Source organism: Rhea americana, unplaced genomic scaffold (assembly GCF_003343005.1).
Source record: "Rhea americana isolate MKP2758 unplaced genomic scaffold, rheAme1 scaffold_125, whole genome shotgun sequence".
Classification (NCBI taxonomy): domain Eukaryota; kingdom Metazoa; phylum Chordata; class Aves; order Rheiformes; family Rheidae; genus Rhea; species Rhea americana.
In genome coordinates, this window is record NW_028185317.1 from 332637 (window position 1) to 345534 (window position 12898).

At 46.2% G+C, this 12898-nt stretch overlaps 1 protein-coding gene across 1 annotated transcript in view; it reads right to left on the minus strand.

Annotated features, from left to right (window-relative positions):
• Nucleotides 1-261: 261 nt before the first annotated feature.
• Nucleotides 262-12898, minus strand: part of OPHN1 (oligophrenin 1) — a 90849-nt gene continuing 78212 nt past the window's right edge. Inside the window, exons 20-25 of the mRNA XM_085325997.1 lie at nt 9199-9346; nt 7477-7785; nt 5081-5246; nt 3978-4028; nt 3084-3134; nt 262-2675 (exon numbers count right to left, since the gene is read on the minus strand). Coding sequence (XP_085182123.1) covers nt 3092-3134; nt 3978-4028; nt 5081-5246; nt 7477-7785; nt 9199-9346 — 717 coding nt within the window. The 3' untranslated portion in view covers nt 262-2675; nt 3084-3091. The remainder of the gene's footprint in view (nt 2676-3083; nt 3135-3977; nt 4029-5080; nt 5247-7476; nt 7786-9198; nt 9347-12898) is intronic.

A 12898-nucleotide genomic window follows, 5' to 3' on the forward strand; every position in this document is an offset into this window, starting at 1 on the left:
GGTGCGAGCGCGCCGGCTCTTTGAGCGATGTTTAGCCAATGCTTAGAGAAAAAAAAAGCGCATGGACCCTTTGCTCTTTTTTTTTGTTTTGTTTTGAACTTCATGGGAATTTCAGTCACTCGCAAGCTGTGTTTTCACGCGGCAGAAGGGCTCTGCCGGCCGCTCTCCCGCGGGCCGAGCGGCCCCCGGGCGCCTGCTCCGCGCCGCCGCGGCCCGGCCCCCCGCGAGCCCCCGGCGCCCGCGCCACAAACGCGCCCGGGACGCAGCGAAACGTGTTTTTAATAAGCTGCTTCCTCCCATTGTTTACAACGTCCGACCTGAAAACTAAAATCCCTCTGCTTCTTCCTTCCGCGCCGACTCCAGCTCGATCCCACGTCTGAGCCAGGCAGAGAACAAGGGACGGACTCTGCCCACGAGCAGTAAGCAGCGTTTGGGGGAGGCAGGGGCAGAAAACATTTAACAGATACAATTTCATACAAAACCTGTAATTTTGGTGCCTCCACAGCTAAACATTTGCATGTCTACGGCCCGCTCTGAGGGGTGCCACGTACCAGTCCTACCCCTTCGTCACCCAGGTGCTCGGCTCTTCTGCAAATCCAGAGCCAACGTCCTCAAGGGGCACCCCTGAAACGAGAAGGCGGCTGGGGGAATTTCGACCTTCTGTGGAAGAGCCAGTGGCTGACACCCACCGACCTGCGCGAGGACCGCRCTTGGCTCAGGGCAGGGTGGGGGGTCCCTGCTCCTGCCCGCGCGGGAGACGCGGGGCTGAACCCCGGCCTCGGGGTAGAAACGTGGCTCCCCAGCTGCAAATCGATTTCYTTCCGGCGGAGAAGATGCCCCAGCAGGTACAGCAATCCTGAACGTCGCCCCGTCTCTTTGAGACGCGTTATTTTACAGCTCTACCTTGTCTCTGTCGTTTTAGCGATCTGATCGTRAAACACTAACGGGCCCCGTCCTGATGCTGTTTGCACCCCGTCCTCCTTGYGAGAGGGGCAGCAGAGCAACCAAAAACGCTGACCTTGGCTCCAGAAAGCTCCAACATGCCAGTCTGTAAGACAGTCTAGATGCTGACAGCACTTACTTACCCTTTTATTCTAAATGCACCTTTACGTGCCAGTGCTCAAAGTGCGAGCGCGGGGGCGGACAGCCGGGGCGCAGCCGCAGCTGGGGGCACCGTCTGCACGACGCTTGCGCGYGCACAGCGCCAGAACTGCACTCAGTACTAAAGCAGCGGCACTCTRGACGCCCACACAAGCAAGCAGCAGGAGACGGCGCCGGAGGCGCCGCCGCCGCGTCCTGCCGGCAAAGCCGCGGCGGGCAGAGCGCGGCGCTCGCAGGGCGATGCAGCACCCGGGCTGCTTGGACCGCCGGCTCTGGGACGGAGGCAGGAACGCTCCCAGCGCCCGAGGAAACCGTTCAAAACAGGGAAGCTGCCCGCGGGCTAGCGACAGAAAGCGGGGAGCAGTTTGTTGCCTATTTACAGTAAACACTACAGCTCAGGAGCTGAGCGTGATGTTAATGGGAACCACCGAACAAGCCTCCTCTGCTAACAGAGGYGCTGGGAATGGTCCTGGTGAGGAGACACACAAACCCTTCCAGACCACGAAGGGCACAATCCAGAAGACTGCTGTTGAGGAAAAGCGATTGCAGCAAGTACGAAAGAGGGTGCCCCTTAGAAAAACGCTGGGTTCTGACCCATGCTGACTGAGTTTTGGTTGCTCCCCACTCCCCACGCTTGTCTGGAAGGAAAGCCATGCTCCCTGCCRGCTCTGCAGAAGTGGCTCCTCGTGGGGAACTGGCCCCGGGAGTGGAGGGGCTGGCCCGCTTCTCCCAGTCGCGCTCACCGAAGACGGCCGACCTCACCGGGGCCTTCCTGAGCTCCCCGTTTGTAATTCACATGAAACCCCCTGGACAACCGTGCTTCCCAGCACASCGGATACCTGTTTCTGAGGACAGAGGCATGCTGATGAAGTTAGGAGATGAAGAGAACTCCCGTAAAGCTAAGCATGACGATCCCTTCCCCCATTCCCCCAATTCCTCCCCCGCCTGCCTTAGCACAAGCTGTATTTTCAGTAATACATACTACTCTCTTAAACACTGAAAAACACATTATAGCTTACTTAGCAAAGAAAAYGTAACATATTGGAAGGAGTTTGTCATGACGTGGAGGGCCAACCCAAACTTCAGCCCATTCTGTCCCTGTATCCAAGCACTGGGAATCAGTTCCGTGCATTTATCTGCAGTGTCTCTCCAAGCTCCTCCTTGTCAAGGCAGATTTCACAGAAAATGAGCAGATAAATAGCTGCTCTCATCCTCTGCTGTCCCTTCCATGCCCCGTCAGATGTCCTGTTGGCTTTCACCCAAGAGTGCAAATCCTGCTGGTCATCTGGGAGGGCAAACAACGAGCACCCTTTACACACGGCCTGTGTAGAGAAGAATGATGGAAGGACTGTGGACAATTCGAAACAAATGAGTAGGTAGGGTGTCCTCTCCATTTTTATCTCCCTCTCTTCTAATTTCTTGAGCTACTTATGACAGTATGCTCTGAAATTTTCGTCCGGTAAAATAGCTGCTTTCCAGGGTCATATGAACTGGAAAAATCTTAGCTGTGAGATGTTCATTTCACAAGCACAGAAAGTCTCCTGGGTCCAGCCGAGCTTCGGTGGTTAAAAAGTCTGAAAGGAAACAAGCATTGTAGCATGCAACAGTGTAAATTCTTCAGTAACAGTAAAACCACAGCCAGAGCRAAACTGAATTTCAGCACCTGCATTTTCATAGTGCTTGTGTCTAGCCCCAGCTGCCATAGTTCCACCACGAAGCGGCTCAGAGAACAGGAGAACGGTGCCTTCTCCAGCAGGAGAATGGGCTGATCTACTCTGCCCTGCCAAACCACCACCCACACATGGAGAGAATGGACCACTTCTGGTCATTATCTCTCCTCCTGCAAAGCTCTCCTACAGGAAGAGCATTTCTCCTACACTCTTTYTTGAGATGCACAATGCTGCCACTCAACTCCCACCACCCAATTTGTTGAACTTATGCTAAATGTGTGCTTTTGGTTGATTATGGTCTTAAATACATACCTTTAACCTCAGCTGTCATCACCTGGGGGCCTGCCTTGTGGTGATGAAGAACTATGGAAAAGGTAGCAGAAGAACAGATAAAAAGAAATCAATACAAAAAGCAAGCCTAAATTCAAATTTGAGAATCTAAATAGAGGGAGGGGTAACCAGTCAAGGTCAGTGACATGTTTTTCAGTATGTCAGGAGAATAAATCACTGCCAGCACTAGGAGATACTCAATATTTATCAGCTTTTCAAAGACTTGCATACAAACCTGCTTGCACTTTTGGCAGAGGTCACTGATCTTTGGGAGCTGGACACTGAAGCTTATTCAAGCAGACACTATCATAAATGAATTTTTGTTACCATAGTGTGTGTCATTCTAGTCTAGCCTGAAGGGCTGGCATTGATGCCAAACCTATCACCCTATTATATCAAATCTATTTGTGGTGGAGCTGCGACCTGCAAATAGAATATGTGTAGATCTGGTTTTGTGTCTGGAGACTGCCCTGAACTTGCAAGAAGGAAACTGCTGTGATCTAACCAGCCTTTCTTGTCTTTTCTATAATCTTTCTCATCTTTGTCCTTCACAAAGGCTGAGAAGTAAGTACAATACGCACCACACTAACTCGGATCCACACACACGGTAGGATGAATCCATATATATGTATMTTACTTAGCAGATTCATATTCAAATTACAGAATCTGTATCTGAATTTAGATTTTGTACCTTGTGCTCTTTGTTTAGCTCCARGGTTTTAGCTGAGCCCTATCTTCTACCTAAGAATGCTACAGACAAGGAGGGAACAGCGTGGGGCTTYCTGAAATGACTAGTTCTGCTTTAGAGGAAGGATCGTCCTATACAGAGGACTTGTTTTTATTTACATGTCAGCTTCTTAGTTTCAGGCTTCTTACTTGCTGGTTCTTCGGGAAGCTGTCTCGAAGAACTTTGTCCTAGAGGCCACTCTGTGAACAGAAACAGGAAAGTMATTTCAGTTGTCTGATGATAAGGTAATTTGCTAGTTAGACATTATTTGTGTTGAAGAAAAGAGCACTACCATTAGAAAATGTTGAAAACATTTGCCCATCACTTTCTAACAATGTATTTTCAGTCTGATGCAGCAACCATGCTCCTCTTGCTCTCAATTCCATTTTACTCCTCCCTCACCCAATTCAGATCAAAGATGGTACTTGATTGCTGACTGATGGAGGAACACTAGCAAAAGTCCGCAGCAGTCATATCAGGCAACCAGCAGCTACAGCCTTCAGCAGCCCCACATGAACGACATGGGAACGAAAATCCTATCCATGGTTAATGCAYTGAGCAGTAAGCTCTGTGACAAGACCCAGGCTCCAGCCTCCCAAACCTGTCCTAGACTCTGTGGCTGATAACCTGGTATATTTAGTCACCTTTTTTTACTCCCATTGCAGCCAACAGAATTTTTTTTATGTGTTTAAGAACAGAAAAAAATTGATGATGAAGCTGATTTCCATCCAACTTCCTTAAAAGAGATTCAAGGTGGATCAGGCCTTTCTTGGGAAACATTTCATTYGAGGCTTGTTCAGAGCCAAGCAGTGAGGGACTTTTCAATTTCACTGACACTGGAAGCAACAGAGAAAGTGATGGRAACAAAACTGAGTTCAGGCTACACTTGAAAAAAATAATTTGAGAATTCTGTTTTTCCTGCAGTGTATCTGTTTTAAAGTGTATTCACTTTTGTTACAGCTACCCCTCCCTCTCAGGCTGTGCCCCCGGGGAAGGGYTAGCATGTAGCTGTTACACAGCTCTTCTGAAATTGCTTTCGAACCAGTTCACAGGCTCCAGCCACATCAGCAAATGGCTCTGGAAACAAACATGGTATTTCTCCTTCTCCTCTTTCAAACGTTCTTGCCCCCAACACCATCTCCCAGGCCGACCTTCGCTCCTACTGCACACTTTCCAAAGCCCTTGGCTAMTTGTAGCTTCCTCGGGTTTACCCCCCGGTATCTGCACTGCCCGAGAAAGGCTGCTCACTCACACAGACGAAGGCGTTTCCTCTGCTGCTCCTGCTATCAGGTCTGGCTTCTGCTCCAGCTTCTGAGGGACAGGAGTCCTGCATGGTGGGTCTGGAGGTCTCACTGGGGGACGCGTTATTATAGGCTTCTCGCTGTGGGATCGTGGTTTAGGAACGCCATCATACTCACCTGCAGGGTCGAAGATTACAAACGCTGTGTCTGAAGCTTTGTTAGATGACTAAAAGCTTGTGAGAATGCATTAAACAAGTTAGTGGAGTTAGAAGCCTGCTCTTCCAATATCCTCCTTCTGACAGTGGCCACTAGTCAAAATTTAGGGAAAGACACAGAGGAAGAAGGTAATTCTCACTCTACCTATCCCAGCACAGCCATTCCTACCAGTAGAAAAAGAGGCTGATATTGGATCATATTAACAAAAGACTTGCTATATTTACTGATTGTAAAGATAYTGTGTGGGAACTACAAGTTTTCTAGATCAAAACTTGTGCAGTGCTACTCTTGCAAGAGAAATGGCACAAATCAGAGGTTACTGCAGTGCCTGAATCGCTGCTTCTCTAAGCTTTTATTTCAGGGAGTAGAACTGCACTTTTCCCCTGTCCTTTCCTGGCTTTCGGCTCTTCTCTCAGGAGTACGTGGCTTGGCTGCCTTTCCTCCTCAAGATCCAGCTGACCTCGTTAGTCTCTTAACTCTTGATGACTTTGATCATTCACGCTCTGACATCTCTAATGACCTCACTTTTCCTCCACTGCCCAGTACTCCAGAGAGTGTTTCCATATGAGAGCAATTACTGTGATCTTCTAGTGTGACCCTTCATATAATCCAGAAATGTCTTAAGGCTTGGGTTACTTCTCTCCTGACTTAGACACTTCCACTGCTAGGGAGTCCTGTTTCTGATAGTCTTCTATCTATATTTTTGACTTCTGATAAGTCAAAAATTGTTTTAAGTGGTAAGATAATTAATTGCTGCAAAAAAAAAAAATTAAGCAAGACCATATCAATCCTTTAGTCACTGAACTTTACTGTACTTCGGTCTGTTAGCTTAAAGAGCAGTCCTTACCTAAATCTCTTCAATCCTTGTATTTGTAAGTTTTCCTAAATTTTCTCTTGGACTCTTAAGTTTTCTTTTTGATAAGCTGATCCTTGAATTTCTCAGTAAAAGCCTTGTTTTCTAATCCTTCATCCTAYGGATTTTCTTAGTTTCTCCAGTTTTTCAAAATTATTCCCAAATTGTGGATGCTAGAGCTCAATACAGTGTTCTAGCACTGATTTGCAAGTATCAATACAGACGTAATATAACTTTATTACTAATTCAGTGTTCACTTATTTATATGTCCAAGATCATCACAGCCAATTTTATTACAATATGTCTCCAGGACATGTAGTCAGCATGTTATAATATAAAAACATAAAATTTTAAGTGCTAAATGTGGTYGATGTATCAGCCAACTTTAAAAGCTATCTTACTATTCCAAAAGAAAATTTCTACTTACAATTTATGTGAAAATTTTAAATTAAGCTAGTAGTATTAGTCAGAATTTTATGAATTTTATGTTTGTACTACTTAGCCAGGCCTTTTATTCTTTCTCTTTATTGTACCCAAGAGTCAYTTGTCAAGAATGCAGCCCAGTTTTTATTTTCTGAACACAGGACCATGAATCCTGTTAGAGTATGAAAGCATGTAAAAAGCACTGGAAAGAGCACAGGAAAAGCTGGCAAATTCCAGAAAATAATACATCTTTTTTACGACCATCGTCTTAAGTATTTTATAAAACTCAGCACCAAATACATGATGTTACAGCAATGCATATTATCTAGCAAACTGTTTCCTGGCCTTGCAAAGGAGAATTTCTATAAACACACAAATACATATATGCATCCTCCACTGAAATGGAGGATGTCAACTCAAATTTGGCTCCTAATTATTGGCTCCTAAGGAATTAATTATTTTTAGGTATAATCAATTTCTGTACGAAGCTTATCAAAATGAAAATAATAATCATTGTATTTAATACAAAAGAACAAACTATTGAAGTAAATGTTCCYTTGAGAGCCTTAATAAGCCAGACATTACGTCTGTTGGTCTAAAGGACCCAACAGAAATTAAAACGTGGAAGTGGCTTTTGATATTTTCCTTGTCTCTGCCGAAAGAGAGCGCTAAACGTGTGGAAAAATCAGAGTACTTATGGCTGTTTAGACTGGGCACAAATTACTCAAGCCTGAATTTTAGCTTGATGAACCCACCGAGGTAAGGCCAGCTCTGTAGGTGCAGAGGCGTAGCTCCTGCGCTAAAAYCTACTTCGTCTGGCGCCCGCGGCAGCTGCGTGACTTCAGAAGCCCGGAGCACGGCGGGGGCTGGCCCGGCGCCGCTCCCCGGGGCTCTCATCCCGAGGGGCAAACTCACCGTCCCTGCCGCAGATCAGGGGCCGAGGCGCCGGACGCTTGGCGTGCAGCGTGGAGGTCTTCAGCGCGGGGCCGGCCACCACCCCGTTGGCGGGCCTGCCGGGCACCTTGGCGCCCGCGTCCTGCCGCCGGGACGCCAGCTTGCCCACGTCGCCCTCGGCACGCTGCTCCGGCTGGCTCTCGGGGGGCGGCCGGCCGGCGTCCGCCTCCGGGGCCCGCGGCGCCGGCACCCGGCTCCGGAGCAGCGGCCTGGGGGCCTCGGCGCCCACGGGGACAGCGGCGCCGTTCGGGGCCTGGCTGCGGCCGTCCCCTGCGGAACCGACGGAGAGGGGACAGAGCTCCAGACAAACTAGCACCGAGGTGTCTTCATCTCATGCAGCGGACAGAGCCCCTGGCTCTGCTCCAGATGGCCCAGCTTTCACGTTACAATCCCCAGACCCGGCTCACAGCGCGTGTAACAGTAAGAATTGGCCACTTTGTCAGTGACTGGTCCCCACATTGAGCAAAACGCAAACAGTAAGTGGCTTACACCAGTGCTGAGGAATAAAGCAAGCTGAAACAGCACTGAATATAGTAACAATCAGCAAGTACAGAAAGGACACTTACTTTTTTATATATATATATATGCATATATATATATAAATATATGTATATATTTTTTTTATTCCAGTATATATAATTTTTAAACTCCAGCTCATGAGTCTCACACTGCACTTTAGTACCATGCGTTTATGCTCCTCCAAAAGCCACTCGTCTCATCCTTCTTGCTGTGTTCGTGACCCACGTGCACAACCACTGCTACGCAATTGATTCTGCTCTGCAGACTCAGTGCCGCCAAATGCTAACACTTCTGCTCCCAACTCAGAAAAACATTTAAATGCAAGGTCATCTTTAACAACATGAGCAATCTTGTGATTTTAAAGAACTATTTGTATCACTTACGATGCACCAATGCCAAAAGGTACACTTGCAGGTTTAAGCCTAAAACATCATCAAAGCTCTAAAAAATATAACAGAGAAAAAGACTTCTAATCTCTTTTGGTGATGACGTACTCGAGGGCACAGCTTGCAACAACAATTAGAGCAAACCAGGTGCAGAGCGAAACATGATTTTATACTGATGTGTCCTTCAACATGATAATAAGGCTTTACCATTTCCTTACAGCTGAATGAATTTAACAGCAGATTTGTACTTGGTCTAGAAAATACTATCACTAGGTCCTGAAAAATAGTGCTTCAGTGTTCTTATTTGGAATGTAAAATTATTAATGGCTCAGTTACCTTTCGGATTCTCTCGGGACTAATGTACTTTGGCTGGACAAAACTCAAACAGCACTTAGCACACCCCTAGTGCATAGATGTTTGCCCCCATCTCATCCTCTGTTTCTCAGTTCTAYTTGCATTACTTTCCACTTCTACCTCTAACGCTGTAAAACCTTTTCTATGGGCTTTTCATATGCAAGAACAAGATATTTTAGTTTAGCTGAGAATGTTGCAAATGACAAAAGCATCCCCGCAGAGTTTGAGTTGTGAGATGATGCATGAATGAGAGTACTTCTTCGCTTTCCTTTCTCCCTATGAGCAAGAGATTTTACTGTCTGACATGTTCATGCCCTTGGAAACACAATGCTGCTATTACTGCTTTCCATYGCTCCTGGAAAGGTGATAAGAAAAACAGATGGGGTGAGACGCAGATAAAGTGTCAGTGAACCGCTTAACTGACCTTCACTTTCTCCCACAGAAGCACCGAAAAAGACAGGCCTTTCCCTCAGAGGACGTTTGGAAATGGTGATCGGTTTGTGCCTCCGGGCAGTCACCCTCGGAGGAGGGATTGGTGGGGCAGTGTTGTCTTCTGGAGGACCAGAGTAGATCTGCAGAGATATATCTGTTTTCAGTTGGTTCCTCTGTGTTACCAGACCAAATGACATTTTCAAGGGCTTTTCTCATTAATCTGGTTTCACTAAAAGGCACATTTATAACAGACTATGTTTGCACTTAAAAACACAAAGAGCTCAGAACAGGAAGGATTAAGCACAGCAGCAGAACTAGGTCCCACTTCTCAAGTCGGGATGAACACACTGCGGGAGACTCCTCTYCCTCTGTTCTGCGCTAGATTCTCCATCTGCAGAGAATCAGTGGTGTTATTTTCTCCCTTACCACCAGCACACAAATAAGCTGCTGCCCCAGGTCTTGCTAAAGCTCATCCAGGCTGCAATCTGTCTCTGAAAATAGGCAAAAGTGGATGGGGCTACCCATACAGATGATGCTTTCCCTGATGGCCCTTCCCAACCTCCAACAGCTTGTGGTTCAGAAACCCTCCTGTACCAGATGCAGCGTCTGTGCCTCCAGTAACTCTCCAAAGATTTCTCTTCTGATAGTTTGTCAAATCCATGCTTGAATCCATTAAGTTTTTTGACTCTCGAAAGTAGTTTGCCATGCAAAGAGCGAAAAACCATTTCTCACACATGCTGTTAATCACTGCAGTCCCAGGAGGAGCTTTGAGATTACCTGCGAAGCTTCTGCTGAGCCCTGAGGAGCCATCTACTCCTTTGCAAGGGACTGGCTGGTACAATTTGCTGCCTCCACTCGCTAATCATGCTGCCACTCTGAAGTCTGGGTCCTCCCACAGCAAGTTCTCCACTGGGCAGAGGTACATCTCACAGCTTTCACTCACGGTAGCTAAAGCTTATTTAAGGCGGCTGCATGGTACACAAACAGCTTCTGAAGCCAGTTTTGGCTACCCYCCATCCAGAGGTCGCACCTTTCTAGCAGTTCAGCGATGTTCGCACAGCCAGCCAGGCTGGCTCTTCCTCGGGGCTTGGAATCGCTAACCTCCCCCTGCCACCAGGAAAGCGCATACCCCCCTGGGGACCAACACCTTCATTTGCAAGCCGAGAGGAACAAAACTGGACCCAACTCCCCTCCCAGGCGCTCCTAATGCTTTAAGTGAAAKGTGTTTCACTGGCTTCAGCAGATTAATTAACCACCTCATGGCTACATCTCTGCAGCTGCAGGGTCCCAAGAGCAGGGGTTTCTGCTGCTTCCAGAAGGACCTGAGGGACTCGCCTAGCCTGGACAGTTGCAGGCAGGGGATGTGGGACTGCACAGAAGCTCGTGRCTCTGTGGTTCTGACAAACAGAGCGCCCAAGCCCAAACTGCCCGGAAAGCCACTGCAGCTTCAAACTGGCCTGGCCAGCTGTGGCCCACGGGAGTGTGGTGGGGACCTCGCAGGCGTTCGCCCTCAGTAACGCTAYGGTCAGGGCCTCTTTCAGCATAGGGCCAAAACCCTTGCTCCCTTGGGAAGGGATCGGGATGGTGCATGAGCCACTAACCAGAGGTTAGCAGCGTCCAGGAAATCCCCAGCTGTGTGCGTCTGKAAGGCCACAGGAAGGTACTGGGGCAGAGCTGATGTTCTGCCAAATGATTTATTTATGTTCATTACAGAAATCCTGCAAAAGCCTACTGTGGGCTGCTCTGTGTCTTCACACGGGCCTTTTTATGGGCAAATTTCCTGCTACACACCCCTGCACATCCACTTCAACAACTCAAGTGTTAAGCTAATTAACACAAAATTACAAATACAGACAAAATCTGCAGGATCGAATTATCTCTGAGTAGCCTAAGCATGCYGTGAATCTGGTGGTTTCTGGGAAACATCAAGCTTTCCACACTAGTACGGCATTTTAATCTAAAGAAAGCACCAAAACGAAACATCRCATTATTTTAGACCTAACACTAAAAAAACCTCTTCATGTCTTCGCTTACACTGGAGTACATGGCATTGTAAAATTATCTTGGATGAAATATTGGCATAAAAACAATTGCTGGTTAGAGTTCTATCTCCTTTTCATATTGGTCATATGACCCCTATTTGATTGGGTTTAATTTAGATTTTCTTATTTATGACAGTGCTTCTTTAATAGTTGAAAAAGAATTAAACATTTGGACAGTTTTTTGAAGATCTGAAACACCACATTAAGGTCCCAATTCAAATGCTTTTGCATTCTTCCCCTGGATATTAACTGAAGGTGTATCAGGCTTTAAACAGCAAATTACTACGGACCATGTGGGATGGGCCGCTGATACCTGAGGCTGGAATTCCAGTCCTGAGAGAATGGCAGAACTGACACCTTCATGGAGGATATTCACAAAAAACACGGGAAATGACTAAACTCCAGAGAATAAGAGATCACACTAGAGAGATAGCTGACTTGAAAGGTCACTGCTCCTTTGATACATGTTTTGTTATAAGAGCAGTTCTATACTGTCACCCAGATATATTTTAAAAGAAATTATTTTGATTTGATTACATATATCACTTTTGTAATTAAAAAAGTATGTTCTTTCTTCTCCTAGTCAAGTGAAATTCTGGAAAATTAAGATRGGAGAGTAAAAAGCACACTGCGGCTAACTTCTTTATCAAAAAGACTAGATAGAATGTATGAAAGTGAGAATGGGTGTGAGTCATTTCTTCAGCCGGACTTCCCAAAACCTAACTTACCAGGCCAGCACATGGGCCTCTGAAGCATCTGAACTCTACCTAGACTAATTCTTCCAGGTTTCTAATTCAGCAAGCTTGGTATAAATGCTATCTACCGGTACTCAGCCTCTGCTCCTCTCTTTGTCCCCTTATTCTGCTTGAAGAAACAAGGAACAAGACAGTTTGCCATTATGTCTGTGGTTCCCCTTGGAAAGTTTAAGCAAAAGATTCAAGACCATCTCCAAACTCTGATCTGATCATTTCAGCTACTTTTCTTTCAGGATCCTGTGACCCAGACTGGCTGTTGATGCTTAACGGCACCAGAGGTTCTGTCCTTTGCAGGGCAAGTACATTTTCTCCATCCTAGAATACAGAAGTCCAGTGTGTTCCTTGAGCTTGGTTGAGAGGAATTTGCTGAGACATGAATAGGCTGTGATTTAAAATCAGCAGCTAATGGATTATTAAAATAGCAACATGTCATCTGTATCAGGGCAATTTTTTTGAAATGTCAACCTCATTTGTATATATATACATACACAGAAGTTCGACGCTGTTTTTAGAAGAGGAAGAAAAAGTGTAAAGTTCTCCATTAATTCTTCTACAGGTACCACAGAATGTTGTTTGCATAAGGTGCCTTTCAACAACATTGGAAAACCACACTAAAATGCACCACCACACTATTGTTTTTAAGATGTGGGTGTAGCCTCTGCTTTCATTCTACCTTTTAAATTAAAATCCAAGTTAAACAATTTGAAGGTACAAAGATATTGACCAAATCTCTTATTTAGAAGGTTTGTACAGTGAAGAAAGTATTTCCAGAGGGATCAAGTTATTTAATTTAACTATGGCACTGAAATGTAAGTTGTAGAAGCAGTAATTATTCAAAGACTTCATGAATAGTTACTTTGTCCTTAGATTCTGCATATTGCACCAGACAAATAAT